Source organism: Carcharodon carcharias, chromosome 14 (assembly GCF_017639515.1).
Source record: "Carcharodon carcharias isolate sCarCar2 chromosome 14, sCarCar2.pri, whole genome shotgun sequence".
NCBI lineage: Eukaryota > Metazoa > Chordata > Chondrichthyes > Lamniformes > Lamnidae > Carcharodon > Carcharodon carcharias.
The window spans coordinates 118,267,568-118,290,960 of record NC_054480.1 but is presented as its reverse complement, the minus strand read 5'-3'; the positions used below and the strand labels follow the sequence as shown (position 1 = coordinate 118,290,960).

Here is a 23,393-nt window from a genome sequence, read left to right as displayed (position 1 = left end):
TATTATATGGATTTAAATTTAAACTGATAGGTGCTATGTATATAAAATGAAATATAGCAATTGACAGTGATCATTGGGTTATGTCCTAAACAAGTGTTTGTTAGATGTAAATTTTACAGCTGAAAGAATACCTTCAAAATGAGGAAACAATTTCTAAGCTGCATCAAAATAAAAATATAATAAAAGTCTCCAGTCTCCTTAACCAAACAGCAACATTTAAAACTGGTCAGTAATTATATTCTGCCTGTTTGCCTGCTGAAATAAGTTCCCACAACTTGCATTTATATACCACCTTAAACATAGAAAAATGTCACAATCCAGGATACTCCCCAGCCCGGCTACTGCCAAGAGGGGGTTTAGTTAATAGTGCTAAGCCAGCAGCAATAGATTGCACTAACGAGTCATCACACTAATGTCGAATGCAATGGGCAATGAAACAAAGACCTTGAAAAATCACATTTCCCAATATAAAACTGCAGGGCTCTCTTCCCACACCACCACTGTAGGTGGGTCAGTACAACTGGCCTCAAGGGTCCTAGGCAAGTGAGGAAGGGGAAAAATGGACATAAGCTCTAGTTAGATAAGTCCAGGTGTAAACAGGCCTCACCTTAATATCAATGTTTGAATAGGGAAGAAGGGCAACTTGGCGGAGACACTGAGGGGCTGGAAAAATGTTCTATCAATAAGTCTACATTTTAAGGAGGAGAGAAAACAAAACACAATCAGCCCACATTTCAAAAGACGTCCTGGAAAGAAAAATCAAAGAGACTGAAAATTGAAATATTAAAGCTACTTTCATTCATTTAACAACTTGTTTCAAAACCCAACACATATGTACTTGACTAAAGTTTACCATTATGTTTTGAAGTGACACTGTGAAGCAGAATTATATTTGTTTTATTGGACTGGATACAGTATATTACAATAGTTGGTGCTGCTTGAGCTGTTTTCAAAGTTTGGGAGGTCCTGCTAAGCGCCAACCTTCCATCTTGCCCATCTTCGTGAGAGCTGCAATTACGCCAAGGCCAAGGCAGGCTGAAGTACCAGTCATGTAGCTGTGAGCTGTGGAAAGAGATAAGGCATTCTAGTGTTAAAATTATTACAGTTCTGATGAAAGGTAATCAACCTGAAACATTAACTCTATTTCTATCTACACAAATGCTGCCAGATCTGAATTGTCAGCATTTTTCTGATTTTAAAATTGTTAAGTCCTTTCTTGCATTATTGAAACAAATAGTACACCAATGCAGAGCATGAAATATTCAGAACCTACTCAGTAGAGATCACCACATACTCAAAAGCATTAACTGGACACACAATACAGAGAGCAACATACGTGAAACCTTGAGATAAAAACAAAAAACTGCGGATGCTGGAAATCCAAAACAAAAACAGAAATACCTGGAAAAACTCAGCAGGTCTGGCAGCAATCGGCGGAGAAGAACAAAGTTGATGTTTCGAGTCCTCATGACCCTTCAATAGTACTAAGTAAAAATAGGAGAGGGGTGAAATATAAGGTGGTTTAAGGTGGGGGGGGGGGAGAGGAGAGGTGGGGGGGTGGTTGTAGGGACAAGCAAGCAGTAATAGGAGCAGATAATCAAAAGATGTCACAGACAAAAGAACAAAGAGGTGTTGAAGGTGGTGATATTATCTAAAAGAATGTGCTAATTAAGAATGGCTGGCAGAACAGGCAAGGTACAGATAGCTCTAGTGGGGGTGGGGTGACATAAGACTAAAAGGGCATAAAAGGTTTATATTTAAAAATAATGGAAATAGGTGGGAAAAGAAAAATCTATATAAATTATTGGAAAAAAACAAAAGAGAGGGGGAAGAAACAGAAAAGGGGTGGGGATGGAGGAGGGAGTTCAAGATCTAAAGTTGTTGAACTCAATATTCAGTCCGGAAGGTTGTAAAGTGCCTAGTCGGCAATGCAAATGCAAACTGGAGGAATAGCACCTCATCTTCTGACTAGGCACTTTACAGCCTTCCAGACTGAATATTGAGTTCAACAACTTTAGGTCTTGAACTCCCTCCTCCATCCCCACCCCCTTTCTGTTTCTTCCCCCTCCCTTTTGTCTTTTCCATTAATTTATATAGATTTTTCTTTTCCCACCTATTTCCAATATTTTTAAATATATACCTTTTATGCCCTTTTAGTCTTATGTCACCCCACCCCCACTAGAGCTATCTGTACCTTGCGTGTCTGCCATCCATTCTTAATTAGCACATTCTTTTAGATAATATCACCACCTTCAACACCTCTTTGTTCTTATGTCTGTGACATCTTTTGATTATCTGCTCCTATCACTGCTTGCTTGTCCCTACAACCAACCCCCCCCTCCCCACTTCTCTCCCCCCACCTAAAACCAGCTTATATTTCACCCCTCTCCTATTTTACTTAGTTCTGTTGAAGGGTCTGAGGACTCGAAACGTCAACTTTGTTCTTCGCCGCCGATGCTGCTAGACCTGCTTAGTTTTTCCAGGTATTTCTGTTTTTGTATATCTTGTAGTATCCACATCACAAATGCTCAGAGCTCATACTATGAGATACCATTACACTAAAGCATACTGGAAGCTTTTCAAAAGCAAGCTGGGACATAGAAATCAGCATGCAGAGTTTCAAATGTTACTGGTTAAATCACAAATCATGAGAAATAAGTGTTCACAAAACCATCTATCTGGTGCTATCTAGTGGACAACATTAAGAACAGCAGTCAACAACCAGTCAGCCACTGAACATTAATCAATGCCCTTCAATTGTGAGCCCTCCAGTTTAACTCAAGAGAAATGGCTCTCAAATCCAACTGGAAGAAAAGACGTTGGGATAAACTGTTAATTCAGATACTCTTCAAACTCATACTTCTTTTTAAATAAACCTGAGGATTGCCACAATTGGAAATTTCCCAATTCCACATTTGTCACTACAGGGAGCCCCTGGAATACACATTTGTTCACCACTCTTTCTGATTATTACTAGAAAGTTTGTTCCACTGCTGGCTACTGTACATGATACAATTCAAGAACCTCAAAATAGGCACAAAATTAAAAAGGTAAAATTCTGAGGCCAGTATCCATCCTGAATGACCTCAAATTTGTCAAACAGCCCACCACATCCCCAATCATTCTAATAATTCAGCTAATGTCCTTTTCGGGATTAGTCAGTTTGACAGGAGGTCTGCTTACCAAAATCGAACAGGGGGCCACAATTCAAACAGAACTCTGGTGATCGATCCTATTGACTTTATATAGAGATCATTCAATACCCAACAGTAATATTGTTTAATTCTATCATATATTTAGACCAAGTGAAATCTGAGTAACTGCCATACAGGCTTATACACACTGGCACATGTACACTTAAGAATTAGTTGAATTCAAACAGAAAAATCTATGCCAATTACTGAAGAGGCAGAAAAGGTTTTTTGGCTTCAACGATCTCATTGCAGACCATTGCTTCTTTGATTTAAAATTTTTCAGAATTTTTTAATGCAACATTGACAATACTGAAAAGATGTGGAAAAATAAAAAGATCCAAGTGGGGAAGTCAGGCAGAAAATTAGTCCATTGCAATTAAAAGTCAAGTGAGTGGTATATTGGGACAAAGATAAAAATATGACCAAAGACCTTACAATGGCTTTCATTGCTGAGGAGATACCACTGTCTCAGTACAACAGAATAGGTGTGGGTCTAAAATTGTCTCATCACAAGCTACCCTTTGGATGGTTTTTGGATAATATTAGTGCATTTAAATGAATGGAGCTGACCAATATTCAACATCTCATCGATATCCATGGACGGATGCTATAAATTATAGGTGTACCAGCTTGACTTCAGTGGCATGAAAGCTGTTGGAAAGCAACAGATGTGATGTATAATCACAGAGCATTTAGTCACTATTAGAAATTCCCAACATGGTTCGACAAATTAATGAACCAGAATGCAAGTTCACATTGAATTATTTAAAGAAGTGACGAGAATGTTGAATGAAGAAATTTAATTTATATAATGACCTTGATTCTCAAAAGGTCTATGATTAAGCACCATCAGACAGCTAATTGATAAAAGAAACAGTAGATTTCATTGGATTATAGGAGCTACTACACTGGGTCAATAACTGATTAAAACTATGTAAAGTGTTGCTAATGGAAATGGATTGGATTGAGACTCCATTAGGCTCTGCATTGGAACTACTGTTGTTCATCATTTTCATTGACTATGAACTAGAATACAGATGCAGATTATATTGATAGTTTGTTAGGCTGAATAATGTTATCCGTAAATGCTTCCTGACAGAGCTTCATGCTCATCTCAATCTATCCCACTTGCTAGCCAAATTCACTAATAAATTATCTTCTTTGGGAGGATGAAATGCAAAAATACCCAAGCTCCAGATTTGTAGCTCTTTGTAGCGTTCCAAAAGATTGGCAAAGAAATTTGCCCGTTATACAGAGAAAACAATTAGATATCCTTCCTCTACCTCAGACTGAGAAAAGTTAAAGACCTCCTCAATAACTCACATAAGCCACTTGCTTACCAGTCTGTTCATTTCTCTGACTCTAATCTCCCGATATTCACAGGCAAACTACCATTAGGGGGTGACAACTTACACGATAAGCGGCATTGCCAATTTTTTGCCATTCCTTTACACAATATCATACTTATTATCATGAATCTGGGTTTTAAATGACCAGTTTCTAAGACACTTGCCTCAAACTGAAATTGGGCACTTGCTAGTGGAGTTACAAATGGAGGCCAGAATCCTTTGCCAACATAAGAACACGATTAGGCCATTTATTTCATTGAGCCGTTGTCTCTACTCTGCCTCCTTCCACTCAGCCAATATCCTAACTAGGTTAATAATTTGTCTTCAAACTCTGTAATGGAATTTAATAGAATTAAGAACAACTGTTTTAAAGGTACATTTCTGTTTTCAAATCTTTACATTGAGTTTAAAAGTCTTTTTCAAAACAGAAATATGGACAGACAACTTGGCACCTTCTGGCATTCATTCAAACCTGGTCAGATTCATCTCTCTACAAAGAGTTATTAAAAATGCAAAGACCCCTCCAGGGATGTCCATTGAATTCTAAAAAAACCTTCTGAGGGAACAGGAGACAGGAAGGGACTTCACAGAACCGCAACATAATTAACTTCTTTGTCTGGTGGAAAAATCTTTCATTGAAATTAACACAGTAGCCATTAAGTTTAGGAACTGCATAAAATGGCTATTCTCAAACAGCCTTTATGTGCAGAAACCTAGGAAGAACTCTGAGAAACCCAAGAGGGTTCTTGGCCAAGGAGGACAAAGAAGAAGGTATTAAGAAATCAACTGTTGTTCTGTCAAAGGAGTCCAAGCAATCTACAAGTGCCATAACTGCAGAATTAGAGAGAGTAGGAAACCTTCTCTGTCAATCCCAAAAACTTGCTGAGACCACCTGCTGGTTATTTCTAAATTGAACCACTCACGCACACCTTTTGCACAGTCATCACACCAGTCACACCAAGCTGCTGTAAACAACTTTCCGAGATCTACTGCGATCAGTTGAGGTACTAGCAAGACCCAAGTACAAAGCAAGGAATGTGCTGGCTGCTATTTCTTTGTTTGGAGTAGTGACACAAACACTTTACTGGTCTAATTCAAGATCTAGATCCATGAAGATGTTTCTAGTATTGTTTAAAAGGTAAGCCAAAGAAATGGTAATCTATCCACTCCTCACTAGGTAAGATAGTCCCCTGACAATAATACTTGTCCTTAAGACCAAACCTAGGATCTTAAATTTAAACAAAGCCAACTATGGATTTATGGGGGGAGGTGGATGCTTGTCTGAGTCGATTGGGAAATTGGATTAAAAAGATATGACAATAGATAAACAATGATAAACATTTAAAGAAAGAATTCATATTTCCCAACAAATGTACTTTCCCCTAGGGTAAATTCTCACAAAAAGTATTACAAGCATTGCTAAATAGAGAATTTAAGGATAGTACTAGATTAAGAGAAGCAGCTTACAATCTTGGCAAAGTGAGCACTGACTTTAAGGATTGGGAATGTTTTATATGTCAGCAAAGAATGACGAAGAAATTGATAAAGAGGGAGAAAATAGGATTGAGTAAGCTAGCAAGAATTATAAAAACAGATTTGTAAGAGTTTTTACAAGTATGTAAAAAGGAAGAGGATAGTGATAGCAAATGTGGTGCCTTAGAGGCAAAAATGAGAGAAATTATAATGGGGAAAGAAAGAAATGGTAGCAATGTTGAAACAATATTTTGCGTCTGTCTTTACATTAGTAGACACTGAAAATAGGGGAGAATCAAAGAGTCTAATGAGAGTTCAAAAACTCAAAGTAATTAATTAGTAAAGAGAAGTACTGAATAAATTGAGATGAAAAGCTCCTAGATCTGATGGCCTACACCCTAGGATTTTAAAAGAAGTAGCTGCAGAGGTAATGGGTGCATTGGTTTCGATCTTTCTAGAATCCTGTGTAATTCTGGATATCTCATTGGAGTGCAAGATAGCAAATATAATCCAGCCACTCAAAAAAAAGGGAAGGGGGCAGGGGGAGACAGAAACAGGAAATTGTAGGGCAATCAGCAATCAGTAGTAGGAAAAACATTAAAATCTCGTATTAAGGACATAGTAACAAACTATTGAAAAATCACAATATGATTAGGCAGAGTCAGCATGTTTTAATGCAACTGATGATTTATATGGCCCCTCAGAATTTTTTCCAATAATTTGTCTATCGTTGAGATCAGCCTGATTGGCCTGTAGCTATTTGGTCTATCCATTTTTAAATAATGGTGCAGTGTTGGCACATGGTTGGGAACCATGCCGGAAGCCAGAGAGAATTGGAAAATGATGGTCTGTGGCTTCTGCTATTTCCTCCCCTGCTTTTCTTAATAGCATGGGTTACATTTCACCTGGACCTGGTGATTTATCAACTTTCAAAGACACTAGACCCCTTAATATTTCTGCTCTCGCCATGCTTATCCCATCCAATATTTCACACTCCTCATCCTTAACTACGATGTCTATGTCTTTAGTGAACACAAGATACAAAGAATTCATTAAGAACCAGGTCACATCATCTGCATCCGTGCACAGGTTACCTTTTGGATCTCTAATAGGCCCTCTTTCCTTAGTTAACCTCTTGCACTTTATGTTTTTATACAACATCTTTGGGTTTCCTCTGATTTTACTTGTCAATATTTTTTCATGCCCTCTCTGCTTTCCTAATTTCCTTTCTAATTTCACCCCTGCATTTACTCCACACTGCCAGGCTTTTTGCAATATAACCTTCCATTTTTGTCTTAACCTACTCTGCTCTTTGACATTCAGATGGGTCTAGATTTCAGAGTCTCACCCTTTCAATCTGTGGAAACATATTTATTCTGAACCTTCAGTATCTCATCCTTGAATGTCTCCCAATGCTCAGACTGAGATTTACCTCCAACTAGCTGTTTCCAATTTACTTTTCCTAAATCACGCCTCAGCTTGGCCTTTCCCCAATTAAGAAATTTTACTCCTGGGGCAGAATTTTACATTTGGCGTGCGGGCACGCAGCCGACACGCTGGAACGTAAAATGATGGGTGATGACGCGGGCGTGTGTTCCGACGTCACCACAAACTCACGCGACTCTTCGTTCGGCGGGCGCAGGGGAGTCAGCTGTATGCCCACCGATAATTGAAAAGCCTATTAAGGCCATTAATGAGGTAATTAAGTTGAATTTTACACTGCCCATCCAACCTTGCGGATGGCAGGCAAGCGAAAAGGCCAAGCAGCCTTTATGTCTTTTAGGAAACCTCATCCACAAGCGAGATGAGGTTTCCTAAAGCTTATACTGATGAAATAAAAACTTTATTTTGAAAATAAAAACATGTCCCATCTCAAGTGACACAGCCACATGAGGGGACGTTTCATTAAATGTCCTTATCTATTGTTTTAAAAAGCACTCCGATCTCCCTAAGGCAGCTCCGTGACTCAGGGAGATAGAAGCACTCTTTCGCGCGCATGCACGAAAGGGGCAGGACCAGACTCTCCCTCCTCCCCCCGCCAACACAGGTAGTGCTCAGTACTACCACTTGTGATCCACGCAGGGCGGGCCTTAATTGGCCTGCCCACATGAAATTGCAGCACGGAGCCAATCGTGGGCGGCTCCACAACTGCCCCCGCTTGCCGACCAGCTGGAAAATCCTGGCCCTGGTCTCTCTGTCTTTTTCCTTAACCATGCTAAATCTAACTGAATTATGATTTGTTCCACTACAATGTACTTCCACTGAAACACCTTCCATCTGCCTAACTTAATGCAGAGCTTGGAGTGCTGAAGTGGCAACTAGGTGACAAAACTGGAAAGTAAGCTCAATGTCCTTTAACCAGAGAAACATAATTATCATAAGATCATCAGAATAGGAGTAGGCCACTCAGCTCCTCAAGCCTGCCCCACCATTCAGTAAGATCATGATTGATCCAATTCTGGCCTTATCTCCACTTTCCTGCCTGTCCCCCAAAACCCTCGACTCCTCTGTACATCAAAAATCTTTCTAACTCAGCCTTGGATATTTTCAATGATGCAGTTCTCACTGCTGTACTGATCCCATCCTTTATTAACAGAGGCAGCCCACCTCCTTATCCTTTCTTACTGTCCTTCCAAAATGCCAAATACCCTTGAATATTCAGGTCCCAACTGTAGTCACTTTACAGCCATGTCTCTGTAATGGCTATCATATCATGCTCATTTATTTCCATTTGTGCTATCGATCTTGTTATCTGAATGCATGCAGCATTTGTAAAGAGCTTTTAATTTTGTTTTTTCACCATTTTTCCATACTCTAGCCTTATTTGCTGGTGCACTCTTATGTTTGTGCGCTCTTTCCCTTTATCACCTTCTGCCCACAAAAAAACGCCACAGAAATATAGAAGTTAACGCGAATGAGTTTTTTAGCAATGTTTAAAATCTTTAAAGAGAAATATTATCTTTTGACTGTATCACTTTTCAGAACCTTATCAGAAATTTCCAGAAAAAGTCTAACACTATCTGACAGCTGTGACAAGCACTCACCTCTCACTCCAAGAAAAATTCCTGAAGCACAACCTCCAATGAAATAATTCAATGGATCATTTTCTGTTTCTCGGATTTGCGCAGTTAGGCAAGTGGTCACTCCAAAAATTGCACCAAGAGCAGCTAAAAGGCAAGCAAACAGACATGATCTTGTTACATTTCTCAACATAAAACCCTCAAAATAAACAAGAAAAAAAGCATGAGGTAATTGCTAATTACACTAGGCTTTTGATCAAATGGCACCGGTAAAAATTAGCCAGATTACAATCTACTGTGAAGAAAGATTGAAGATATAACACAATAAGATTTATGAGGAAGTCAGCAAAAGAAATTAGCATCCCTTCAAGTTGTAGATCCACAGGCAGTGTAAGACAATATTCCGTTATCATCATACTCTGGATAAAGTAGGCTTGATCATCTGAAATGTCTTTTCTCTTTCTGGATTTTATGTTCTTATGCAACATAGAAAAATTTCATCTCTTGCAACAAAAGTCTTTCTTCCCATCATGGCATCCTCGAGTATTTTAAATGATCCAAATTTTTTTGTCTTTATTACTTTGCTTAGCAAACCAATAAGAATATTCATCAGGCTTTAAAAGTTTAATGCTAATTGTTCTAACTTTAATTTACACTTAACAGCAAAGCAATGAAAGGAATCGTCAACAGCAAAGTCATGGAAGGAACTGTCAACAGTGCTTTCAAGCAGAACTTACTCAGAAATAAGCTGCTCACTCAGGCCCTGACCTAATTGCAGTTTTGGCCTAAATATGGATAAAAGAGCTGAACTCCAGAGGTGAGGTGACAGTGACTGCCCTTGACATCAAGGCAGCATTTGACCGAGTATGACATCAAGCAAAACTGGAGTCAGTGGGAATCAGGGGAAAGCTCTCCACTGGTTGCAGTCATACCTAGCACAAAGGAAGATGGTTGCGGTTGTTGGAGATCAGTCATCTCAGTTGCAGGGTCTCTCTGTAGGACTTCCTCAGAGTAGTGTCCTAGGACCAACCATCTTCAGCTACTTCATCGATGACCTTCCCTCCAATATAAGGTCAGAAGTGGGGATGTTCACTGATGACAGCACAATGCTCAGCACCATTCATGGCTCCTCAGATACTGAAGCAGTCCATGTTCAAATGCAGCAAGACTTGGACAACATTCAGGCTTGGGCTGATAAGTTGCAAGCTACATTTGCACCACACAATGCCAGGCAATGACTATCTCCAACAAGAGAGAATCCCGCCATTTCCCCTTGACATACAATGCCATTGCCATTGCTTAATTCCCCCCAGCAACATCCTGGGGGGCTACAATTGACCAGAAACCGAACTAGACCAGTTGTATAAATGCTGTAGCTACAAAAGCAGGTCAGAGGCTGGGCATTCTGTGGCAAGTGGCTCACCTCCTGACTCCCCAAAACCAGTCCATCATCCACAAGGCACAGTTCAGGATTGTGATGGAATACTCGCCACTTGGCCTGGATGAATGGAGCTCAAGAAGCTTGACACCATTCACGAGAAAACAGTCCGCTTGATTGGCATCTCATCCATAAACATTCACTCCTTCCACCACTGACGCACAGTGTGCCATCTACAAGATGCACTGCAGCAACTCACCTAGGCTTCTTCGACAGCATCTTCCAAACCAACAACCTTTACCACCAAGAAGGACAAGGGTGGCAGAACATCAGAACACCACTACCTGCAAGTTCCCCTCTAAGTCACACACCTTCCTGACTTGGAACTATACCGCTGTTCCTTCACTTTCGCTAAGTCAAAATCCTGGAACTCCCTTCCTAAAAGCCATGTGGGTGTACCTACATCACATGGACTGCAGTGGGTCAAGACACGGGCTCACCACCACCTTCTTGAGGGGAATTAGGGATGGGCAATAAATGTTGGCCTAGCCAGCGACGCCCATATCCTGTGAAAGAATTTTTTAAAATTCTAGCTACGTCCTTTAATCTTGCATTCTTGGTAGACTTGAATAATCTAGATCTACATAATATATCTATATTATTTAATAATTGATACACTTAATGAAGTCCACCCTCTGACCTGCGGTAATGATTCAGAGCTTAAATGCATCTTGTCTCTCCATTTCCTCCTTGGACCTCAGCACATATTTCTGCCATTAAGCTAACCATCTTCTCCTCAATCTCCTTCTGTTCCAACACTTAATTATACTACTTTATCTCTTCATTCCACAGTATTGGCATCAACCACCGGTCTCACTGCAGCAGAACCGCTTCATCAATGACCTTCCCTCCAACATAACATCAGAAGTGGGGATGTTTGCTGATAATTGCAGTGTCAGTACCATTCACAACTCTTCAGAAACTGAAATAGTCCATGTCAGCAGGCAACAAGACCTGGACAATATTCAGGCTTGGACTGATAAGTGGCAAGTTCCTTCACTGTCACTGGGTCAAATTCCTGGAACTCCCTTTCTAACAGCACTGTGAGTGTATCTATGCCACAGAGACTTTAGCAGTTCACCACCACCTTCTCAAGGGTAATTAGGAATGGTGAATAAGTGATGGCCAGAGCCAGCAACACCCACATCTCTTGAACAAATAAATAAATAAATTCACAACATGAGTGCTCGGCAATGAACATCTCCAACAACAGAAAATTTAACACCTTCACTAGACATTCCTCACTATCAACACCTGGAGGATAACTGTCCAGAAACTTAATGGACAAGCCATATAAATTCTGTGGCTACAAAAGCAGGTTGGAGGCCAGTAACTCTTCAGTGAGTAACTCACCTCCTAACTTCCTCCAAAGCCTGTCCACCATCTATAAGGCACAAGTCAAGAATGTGATAGAATGCTCTCCAGTTGTCTGGAAAGTGCAGCTCTAACAATTCAAGAAGCGAAGATAAAGCAACACACTTGACTGGCGCCCTATGCACTACCTTAAACGTTCATTCCCTCCACCACCGACATAGTACATGCTGCTGCCACTATCTACAAGATGCAGTGCAGCAACTCATCAAGCCTTCTTCAACAGCATATTCCAAATCCATAACTTCTACCATCCAGAAGGACAACGGGGACAGGTGCATGGGAATCCCACCAGCCTGCTGTTTCCCTTCAAGTCACCCACTATCCTAACTTGGAGCTTTATCATCATTCTTACACTGTTAGGTCAAAAACCTGGAACTCCCTCCCTATACCAACACCACATGGACTGCAGTGGCTCAAAAAGATGGCAATTGGGGATGAGCAATAAACGAGTTTGTGACCTACCCCCGTATTCCAAGGGCCAGTGAAAAAGAAACTTTCCTCAACTCCTTCAAGTCTGTTGCCATTATCTACTTTGTTCCCATAATATCATTGCTGATGCAAGGCTCCTGACATCTGTTTTAACAGTTACCAGCAGTTCTCCTGCTGCCTCACTGCCTAAAGCTGCAATTATGTTGATCACATGTCAGCAACACTGTTGGCACAAGAGAAGTCAGCAAAACTATTGAAGTGATCAGGAGTCCTGATTTATATGCCACATCCATGTTCAAGAAGTGCACTCAATATAATGCTCCCATTTCTCTTTCTTAATACTTAACTGTTTATCTTTAGCTTCACTGCTACTTTTATATTCGAGGTAAACTGTGTTTAACTTCTCTTTTGTTGTGATATCATACTGCTCCACGGCAGACCATGATGGCCTTGGCATTCAAGCACCCCAGAGAGAGGCAGTGCCTCCTAAGGATGCATGCAGCCCAATAAAGCTACATTCCCCAAGGTCACAAGCGTCCAGAGTACACACAGTACACAAGTAAAATAATGAAAGCTCCTGAGAATGATAATGAGTGAAGCAAACTTCTTCGCAAATAATATTGGACTGGGCTGTACCATAAACAAATATGTCCTTACCCATAGTTAAGGTGCCATTGGTTGCTCTCTGCAATGCTTCAACAGCATTTGTAGGCGGCAATGCAACAATATGATAGGCTGAGCCAACGAGGCCTATAAAGAGAAGTTACAAAAATAAGATAATAATCACAACAAGGTCTGACATTCTGTAGAGAATGATTGTCCTATTACTACACAAGTTTCACCACCACAGGAAGTTAGTTACTGTAGCCCTTTGAACAGCTTTCAGATAATAGAAACAGATTAAACTGGCATCCCTGACTGCATGGACCACAAAATTTCCCAATGTTACCCACAATCATCAGGTTTTGGATATTAAGTTTTACCTCCCCTTCAGATGCAATAAATCATATGGCTAAGTGGTTAATCTAACTGGAAAAAAAACTACAGGGTGCATTCCATCTAATCAACACACACAGGGTTCTTGATCACGTGCAAGATTGCAGTGTTAAACATATATATAGGCAATTACAAGGGTAAGAAGACAGAGATGGCTAAAGTAGAATGGAAAAATGGGTTAAAAGGTAAGATGGTAAAGAAGCAGTGGCAGACATTTAAGAGGATATTTCGTAACTCTCAAAAATATATTCCATTGAGAACGAAAGAGTCTATGAGAAGGATAACTAAGGAAGTTAAGGATGCCTTCAAAAGAAAAAGGCTTACAATGCTGCAAAGATTAGAAGTAGGCCAAAAGATGTGGAAAACTTCAGAACCAGCAAAGGATGACTATAAAGAGACAGAAAAACTAGCAAGAAATAAAAAAAGACAATAAAGGCTTCTAAAAGTATATAAAAAGGAAAAGATTAAACTAAGTATTTGTCCCTGAGAGGAGGAGACTGGGGAATTAATAAAGGGAAACAAGGAAATGGCAGGGTCTTTGAACAAATATTTTGTATCTGTCTTCATAATAGAAGACACCAAAAACATCCCAAAGAATAGTAGAAAATCGCAGCAAGATGGAGGGAGGAACTTAAAACAATCACTATCGCTAAGTACTAGGAAAACTAATGGGACAAAAAGCTGAACAAGTCCCCTAGAGCTGATGGCCTGCACCTTAAGAGTCTTAAAAGAAGTGGCTGCAGAGATAGTGGATGCATTGTTTACAATCTTCCAAAATTCACTAGATTCTGATCTGCAAATTGGAAAACCAAAAATGGAAGGAGACTACAGGCAAATTAGCCCAACTGTCATTGGGAAATGCTAGAATCAATACTAAGAAAGTAGCGGCAAAACATTTAGAAAATCATAATACAAATCAGGCAGAGCCAACATGGTTTTGTGAGTTCGTTGAGGATGTTACAAGCAGGGTGGATAAAGGGGAACCATAGATGTAGTGTATTTGGATTTCCAAAAGGCTTTCAATAGGTGCCACATAAAAGGTTACTGCACAAGATAAGAGCTCATGGAAATTAGCAGAGATAAAGATTGGCTAACTAACCAAAAACAGAGCCAGGATAAATATGTCATTTTCAGGCTGGCAAACTGTAACTAAAAGGAGTGCCAGAGGGATCAGGGCTGGGGCCTCAACTATTTATGATCTAGTCATTTGGTAGTACAGAACTTGAGTATTGCTGAAATAAAAGGAGACATGTCTAAGTTTTTCACCTTGCACTTATCAGGACACTTGCAAGAATACAAATATAAGGCTAAAAACAACAATTTATACTGTATGTGAAGAGAGTGCTGATTGGTTGGTAAGCAACATTGCCTTGGAGAATGCACCACTGATGGTTTCTGAAAGTTAACTGCCAAGCACTTGCTTGGCAACACCACTTGCCAATCTCTTTTTTCAGCAATATTTATGATCTATATTAACAATTTGGATGAAGGGACTAGGTGTATTGCAGCCAAATTTGCTGACAATACAAAGATCGGTAGGAAAACAAGTTGTGAGGAGGACACAAAGAATCTACAAAGGGATAAAGGTCAGTTAAGTGAGTGGGTAAAAGTTTAGCAGATGAGTATAATGTGGGAAAACACAAAGTTGTCCACTTTGATGGGATGAATAGAAAATCAGATTATTTAAATGGTGAGAGGAGACACTGCAGAATGCTGCAGCACAGAGGGATCTGGGTGTCCTTGTACATGAATCACAAAAAGTCAGCATGCAGGTACAGTGAGCAATTTTGGAAGGCAAATGGAATGTTGGTCTTTATTACAAGGGGAGTGGGGTATAAAAGCAGGCAAGTCTTGTTGGAACTGTACAGGGAGTTTGAGAGATCACACCTAGAGTGCTGTGTAAAGTTTGGTCTTCTTAGTTAAGGAGGGATATACTTGTATTAGCAGTTCAAAGAATGTTCATTAAGCTGATTCCTGGGACCGAAAGAATTTTCTGAAGAGAAAAGGTTCAGCAGGTTAGGCCTTATACTCATTAGAGCTTAGAAGAATGGAAAGATGATCTTATTGAAACATATAAGATTGTAGATGCTGAGATGCTTCCTCTCGTAGGGGAATCTAGAACTAGGGGGCACAGTTTAAAAATACGGAGTCTCTCATTAGAACAGAGATGAAGAGGAATTTCTTCTGAAGAAAGTCATTAATCTTTGGAATTCTCTTCCCCAGGGAGAAGTGGAGGGTGGGTCATTGAATACATTCAAGGAGGAGTTAGGCAGCTTTTTGATCTACAAAGGAGTCGAGAGTTATGGGCAGGTGGCACAAAAGTGGAGTTAAGGCCACAATCAGGTCAGCTTTGATCTTACTGAATGGTAGAGCAGGCTCAAGGGTCTGAATGACCTACTCCTGACCCCTATTTCTTATGATTTTATGATTAAGACTTGCCTTTACTGGTACCCTACCATTTCATGGTTCAGTTGATCAATCCACCCATTATCTTTAGGCTGCAAACTATCTAATTGATACACATTCTATTCATCATGTATGCATGCTTCCCAGGATCCCAATATAGTTTTAAGCTTGCAAGGGGTGAATGTACTGGGGGTCTCAGGCAAAATAATAGAGAAAGGGTGGATAATGAGAGGCAAGGCCATGAAAGGAGTGAAACATGAGAATTTTAACTTTGAGATATTGAGGACCTGGAGGAAATGTAGGTCAGCAAATGCACAGGTGTTGCAAACAAACAAGGAGCAGAAGGCCCTCGACTCTGCTCCGCCATTTAATAAGATCATGGCTGATCTTATAGTAACCTGAAATCTGCATCCCACCTACCCGGGATAACCTATTACCCCCTTGCTTACCAAGAATCTATCCATCTCTGCCCTAAAAAAATATTCAAAGACTCTGCTTCCACCTCCTTTTCAAGAAGAGTGTTCCAAAGACTCAAGACCCCCAGAGTGAAAACATTTCACCACTGGGTGCTGGGGTGGGATTAGATACAGGCAAATGAGTGAAAGTTTATTGGGTCTAGCAAATGGCCAGGAAAGTACAGAAATAGTTGCACCTGGGTGTGACAAATCAATGGCAAGGATACAGGCTACGTGATGGGAGCTGAAGGATGTTGGCTTCACAATGTTTAACTGGAGTAAACATTGATTCATCCTAGACTGGTAATGGACAAGCAATCTGACAGCACACAATCAGTGGAATTTAAATTCAATTAATAAATCTGGAATTATAAAATCAGTCTCAGTAATGGCGACAACTACTGCTGATTGTTGTAAAAACCTATCTGGTTCACTAATGTCCATTAGATAAAGAAATCTACCATCCTTGCCCGGTCTGACCTACATGCAATTCCAGACCCACATCAATGCGGTTGACTCTTAACTGTCCTCTGAAATGGCCTAGAAAGCTCATAGAACAAGGGCAATTAAGGGTGGCTAATAAATGCTGACCTTGCCAGTGACACCCAAATCCCATGAAAGAAAAAATTCAGCCATTGTGTCTGCCAGGTCTTTGAAAAAACTCGAAACGTCAACTCTTTTCTTCTCCACCGATGCTGCCAGACCTGCTGAGTTTTTCCAGGTAATTCTGTTTTTGTTTTTGCTTTGAAAAAACTATCCAATCTGATCCCACCCCCCTCCCCCACTTAGCCCTGCAATGCTTTACCCCTTATGTATTTATCCAGGACCCAGGAGTGAGGTGCATCTGGTATAAAACACCAGGACCAGAGGTTAGAGGAGTCCAGGCTTGACGTCCTAAATGGAGTTCTTGTAAATGGAAACTGAGCAGTGAGAGCTTCAGGTCTGACAAACTAGCTTTAAAAAAAAAATCAGAACTGTAAATCTGACAGTTGCTATTTTTTTCAAAAGCCGGTCTTTCAGGTCAGTTTCACTGAGTTGTTGCGCTGCTGCTTCCAACATCTGGGCAGCTTCGTGATTCCGATATTTTTTAAACCGGTCAATCACAAAGCTGCCCAAAGGTTGAACTGACAGTGGAGCAGTGATTGGAGCAACAGCAGGTGTGGGAAAGGCAGAGCTGCTCCTTCAAAAACAAATCCTGCTTCTCCCTCTTGTGCATTGGTCTCCAAAATTCTTCTAATAACCTTCAGTGAATATAGATTTTATTTTAAACCCAATTACTTCAGGATTTATGCACTCAACACATGGGAAAAAAAGGCTGATCAGAAAAGGAAGCGTACTTTTAGAGATGGTGAAGCCAATGGAGAGGGGGGTTGGTGTGGAGAGAGCGAGAGCATGAGAGGAAGGGTAGGAAATAAAGCCTCCGTCATCCATAATCTCCATTAGCAACATTGTGCTAGAGATGGATGAAAGTTAATATGAAAATACACGCAGGGATGAGACACAGAGCAGCAATGATCTCCTGGGCTTTCATTTTTGCAGGTATCCTTTGGGGGCAGGGGGTGGTTAAAACAACTGGAATCGAAACTAAAACAAAAATAGCTGGAAAAACTCAGCAGCTCTGACAGCATCTGCAGAGAGGAATACAGTTAACATTTCGAGTCCATATGACTCTTCATCAGAACTAAGGAAATATAGAAATGTGGTGAAATATAAGCTGGTTGAGGGGAGTGGGACAAGTAGAGCTGGATAGAGGGCCAGTGATGGAATCAAAACTAGTCTGTTTATAGTTTCAAGGGAATCAGATAAGTAATTGGGTTTTTGAACTTTTGAATATTCTTCAGGGACCAGCACTGGGGAGATTCGCAGAACAGCGTTTCTGTTGGCATAATTGTTTGTATACCTATTACAAATCATCAGGGTTTTCAACAGCAAAAGGTTAAGGCCACACTGCAGGAGTCTTTCAACTGCACTTAACGATTTGTGACAACATCTCTGGGAGGCCAAAGAGAAGAATCAGAAAATGAAAGAACAGCAGGGAGTCTCCGCTGGTAACAAGGGTGGAGCAAGACCAGAGAAGCAGTCACTCAGCCTCATGCCAGGGTTGACCCGGCTGTTGTCCACATCTGCAGCACTCACCACTCCCAGGGAATTGGGAACTTCACTTCTAGCGATACGGAGATATCCTGAGCAAGGTGAGTGAGTAGCTGTGACAGTCTCCAGGGACAAAGGAGAGCGTTTAGGCAGCAGCACATGAATGGAACCGTCCCCTCTCCTCCTCTAGCCACAAATCCATCCCCCACAACTCTCTTCCTCTTTCCCTTCTACAACTCTCCAACAATGAAACAGTGTGAGCTGGAGCATGGAAACTGTCTTCCTTTTCTATACAGGACAGGTGGTCAAAACATAGAAAACAAAACCTGAAAGGTTATCTTGCAATCTGGTTTGCAAGTATTGAAGCTTTTCCCCCAAAATTTGAATTTGCTATCACCATATACATATATTGCAATGTATAGAGCATGTCAATGAGGCAGTCACCAAAATCAGTGTTATCATCTGCAGTGTTATAAATAACTAATGGGACATTTTCCTGTTACATTAACAATATTGCATGATGCTGTTAAACTAAAATGTGTACTTTGTGGTTTGTTTAATTGTCACATTGGGATCACCTATAGGATGTACACAAACTAACACTGCATTATATCTTTGCTACTCTCAATATTAATGACCCATGCTACATATATATCATTGTTCCCAGGACTGTTACTGACCTCATCTCCTCTGGAGATCTTCCTTCCACACCTGAGCTTCCAACCTCAGTCTCCCAACCTCGGACGGCCCGCTTCTACCTCCTACCCAAAATCCACAAACAGGACTGTCCCGGCAGATCGATTGTGTCAGCCGGTTCCTGCCCCACGGAACTCATTTCTAGCTATCTTGACTCCATTCTCTCTCCCATTGTCCAGTCCTTTTCCACCTACATCCGTGATTCCTCTGACACCTGACATCATATTAACAATTTCCAGTTCCCTGGCCCCAACCGCTTCCTCTTCACCATGGACATCCAATCCCTCTACACCTCCATCCCCCACCAGGATGGTCTGAGGGCTCTCCGCTTCTCCCTCGAACAGAGGCCCAAACAATCTCCATCCACCATTACTCTCCTCCGTCTGGCTGAACTTGTTCTTTCACTAAACAATTTCTCTTTAAACTCCTCTCACTTCCTCCAAATAAAAGGTGTGGCTATGGGTACCCGCATGGACCCCAGTTATGCCTGTCTCTTTATGGGGTATGTGGAACATTCCTTGTTCCAGTCTACACCAGCCCCTCACACAACTCTTTCTCCGGTACATCGATAATTGCTTCGGTACTGCTTCATGCTCTTGTCGGGACCTGGAAAAATTATATAAATTTTGCTTTCGATTTCCATCCCTCCATCATTTTCACATGGTCCATCTTTGACACTTTCCTTCCCTTCCTTGACCTCTCTGTTTCAATTTCTGCTGATAGACTGTCCACCAATATTCATTACAAGCCTACCAACTCCCACAGCTACCTCAACGACAGCTCCTCACACCCCGCTTCCTGTAAGGACTCCACCCCATTCTCTCAATTCTTTCACCTCCGTCTCCTGTTCTAAAGATGCCACTTTCAAAAACCGTTCCTCTGACACGTCTTCCTTCTTCCTTAACCGAGGTTTTCCACCCACGGTCATTGAAAGGGCCCTCAACCGTGTCGGGCCCACCTCTCGCACATCCACCCTCACACCTTCCTCTCCCTCCCAGAACCATAATAGGGTCCCCCTTGTCCTCACTTATCACCCCTTCAGCCTCCAGATTCAAGGGATCATACTCCGCCATTTCCGCCAACTCCAGCATGATGCCACCACCAAACACATCTTCCCTTCACCAGCCCCCCTCTCCGGCAGCAGTCCACAGGGATCGTTCCCTCCGGGACACCCTGGTCCACTCCTCCATCACCCCCTACACCTCAAACCCCTCCCACGGCACCTTCCCATGCAACCGCAGAAGGTGCAACACCTGCCCCTTTACTTCCCCTCTCCTCACCGTCCAAAGGCCCTTTCAAGTGAAGCAGCATTTCACTTGCACTTCCCTCAATTTAGTCAACTGCATTCGCTGCTCCCAATGCAGTTTCCTCTACATTGGAGAGACCAAACCAGACAGGGTGACCGCTTTGCGGAACACCTTCAGTCTGTCCGCAAGCATGACCCAGACCTCCCTGTCGCTTGCCATTTCAGCACTCCACCCTGCTCTCATGCCCACATGTCCGTCCTCGGCCTGCTGCATTGTTCCAGTGAAGCTCAATGCAAACTGCAGGAACAGCACCTCATCTTCTGATTAGGCACTTTACAGCCTTCCAGACTGAATATCGAGTTCAACAATTTTAGATCATGAACTCTCTCCACCCCCTTTCCGATCCCCCTTTTTTCCAATAATTTATATAGATTGTTTTCCCACTTATTTCCATTATTTTTAAATGTATTTCCATCCATTGTTTTATCCTTTTAGCCTATTTCGATCCCTCCCACCCCCACTAGGGCTATTTGTACCTTGCTCGTCCTGCTTTCTACCCTTAATGTCACCTATTATTACATTCCTTAGATAATATCACCACCTTCAACACCCCTTTGTTCTTCTGTCTATCTCCACCGATCACTAGCCCTCTATCCAGCTCTACCAGTCCCACCCCCCCCCCCTTAAACCAGCTTATATTTCACCTCTTTTCTATTTTTACTTAGTTCTGATGAAGAATCTTACAGATGTTAACTGCGTTCCTCTCCGCAGATGCTGCCAGACCTGCTGTGTTTTTCCAGGTGTTTTTATTTTTGTTTTGGATTTCCAGCACCCGCAGTTTTTTGCTTTTATCTGCATATATATCAGACGATATTTGTAAGCAAATGCCAACAATGGAGATTATAACTGTGATCGTTTGATGAGTTGAAAGGGGAAAATTATCATGCACAATGTGGGGAGGGTTAAAGGGCGGGGAGGGGAGAAGGGGCCCAGAAACAGGAGAAGCAAGGGCCCATGATTTCTCTGCCTGGCCCTGCATTTATCCAATTCCACTTTGAAAATTACCATTGAATCTGTTTCCAGCATTTCTTCAAGCAAAGCAATCCAGCGTGAAATGATTTCTCATCCACCACCCCCCCCCCCCCCGCCCCCGCCCCCGGCTCTTTGGTCAATTAAATATAAAGGTGAGGTTGAGTTACCCTCCCCCTAGCTCGGTAACTATCCTTTGCCCTCCCGTTATCCCTGGCCCGGGCCTAACACTCACCGAGGCCAGCCCCGGCCCGAGTAGTCTCCCAGGTTTTGCTGAAACATTCCTCGCCATCTGCCGAATCCCAGTAACCCATCGCCGAGCGGCTCAAGGACAGGCTCACCCGGGACACCGGCCAAATACCGCGAGATGACAGCGGTGCCCACGTGACCAGCTGGGCGACCAGCAGCGCCCATGCGCAATGAAGCGCTCCTCAGTCAGAGCCTAAGTTTCAATGGGAAGAGCCATGGAGTGCAAGATGTAGATGTTCAAACTCCCACCGCTGCATGATATGTGTGTGTGTTCTCGGCCACTCACAGACCATTGCCAGCTAAGAAGCCATGTTGGGGTGATGAGTGAGCTGGACTGGATGTGAGTTAAAATTGTGGTGGCAGAGTTTCTGGATGAGTTGAAGTTTAGTGTGGGTGAAAACTGAGAGCCTGGCTAGAAGAGCATTGGAATAGCCAAACCTGAAAGCAACAAATGCATCGGCTAGGCTTTCAGCAGCAGATGGACTGAGGCAGGCGATGTTAGGGAGGCGGTAATAGGTAGTCTTGGATAGGGTTAAATGAGATAGCAAGGTTACACACACTGTAGTTCAGTCTCAGACTGTGACCAAAGAGAGAGATGGGGTTGAATTGTCTGGCTGGTGGTGGGGCAGAGCGGGCGTGGACAGTGATCAGGTCCGCACCACTATTTTATGCAGGCGGGCCAATTAAGGCCCATCCAGCATACTTCACGACTCTCATGCATAATGGAAGTGGGCAGGTGCGCTCAGCCCACCAGGTCCAATGGCAACCCGGCGGCCTGTATAAAGGAAGGCCTTGCAGCCTTGGAAAGGCTGCTCACAATGGCTGGGCGAAGGGCTCTGCAGAGGGGCAATGGAGGTGACGTAAGTCCGGAGGGTAGGCCAGTCCGGAGGGTAGGCCATTTGGGGCAAGCCAAGCCAGAGGGTAGGGCGGGGGGCTGTATGGCCCTCGTTTTTCCGATGACTGCCTTGCTGCCCTCCTCGAGGAGGTGGCAGCACGGTGAGAGGTGCTACTTCCCCAGGACAGGAGGAGGCCCCCTACCTTATGAAACGTGCCTGGGAGGAGGTGGCGACCTCCCACGTAGTGATGCGGCGCACCTGGATCCAGGGCCGCAAGTGCGTCAATGACTTGTTGCACTCGGGAAGGGTGAGGACAATGTTGGCATTGGTCACTTAACCCAGCAGGTTGGCTTCCCCCCCTGCGCCCCCCCAACCTGCTGCACACCCCCACACAAGCCTGAGTGTAGTGATTGCATTGAATCATTAACGGCATGTGTCCTTTGCTGGTTGGGCCAGAAGATATTGCCCATGCTGAGGTCAGCCTGAGAGGGTGATGAAGAGATGGGTTCAGCGCCCGCAGCATGTGTTACACTGAGTCCCACATGATTGGTTTGGGGGCAACTTGGAGGAGCTGCACCTAGGGTGCAGTGCTGGAACTGCAGGAATGTCTGAGTCAGAGTGATGACATTTTGGGAGGGGAGCTTCAAGGTGGTGTGGCAATGAACCATCTGCTGCCCTCTGCACTCCACGTCTTGCGCCTCCTTGCTATGGAAGGATATACCTTGTGGTGCCTAATGTGATGTAGGCAGCACGTGACCAAGTTGGGGGTGGTGGGGAACAGCAGTGGGGTGAGGAGGCACTGAAGCCCTGACATGTCCCAATCTGGTTGGAGGTAGGCCGTGCCATGTACAATTTGCACAAATCAATGCTCTTCTCTCATTTTCAAGACAAGAATGCTCATAACACAGCAGAGCATGTGAGGACTGGCAGTGGCCAGGCGCAGTTAGCCATTCTCAGCTGGTTTGAGCAGGAAGCCCTGGATTTGGAGAGGTGCCATGCGCCTAGGTCCATGAGTGTCGGTGAGGCTAGGGTGCCACAGCCAGGTATTTATGCCCAGCAGTGAGGTCACCATTGTTCTTCTAACAGCAATAGCAGTGCTGAATGTTAAGTG

The 23,393-nt window shown here is 42.7% G+C and overlaps 1 protein-coding gene across 1 annotated transcript; it reads right to left on the bottom strand.

Annotated features, from left to right (window-relative positions):
* Positions 1-881: 881 nt before the first annotated feature.
* ndufa11 (NADH:ubiquinone oxidoreductase subunit A11) lies at positions 882-21,579 on the bottom strand. Its single transcript, XM_041205030.1, has 4 exons — positions 21,433-21,579; positions 12,935-13,027; positions 9,061-9,183; positions 882-1,062 (listed from the first exon to the last, which is right to left on the bottom strand). The coding sequence occupies exons 1-4, from the start codon at positions 21,509-21,511 to the stop codon at positions 950-952; spliced, it is 408 nt and encodes a 135-aa protein (XP_041060964.1). The 5' UTR covers positions 21,512-21,579; the 3' UTR covers positions 882-949.
* Positions 21,580-23,393: the final 1,814 nt, after the last annotated feature.

Coding starts and splice junctions, on each gene's coding strand:
- ndufa11 (XM_041205030.1), bottom strand. CDS start 21,511: ATGGGTTACTGGGATTCGGCAGATGGCGAGGAATGTTTCAGCAAAACC. Junction 9,184..12,934: donor CAATGGCACCTTAACTATGG/GTAAGGACATAT, acceptor CTTGCCTTTTAG/CTGCTCTTGGTGCAATTTTT. Junction 1,063..9,060: donor AATTTTTCTTGGAGTGAGAG/GTGAGTGCTTGT, acceptor CTCTTTCCACAG/CTCACAGCTACATGACTGGT.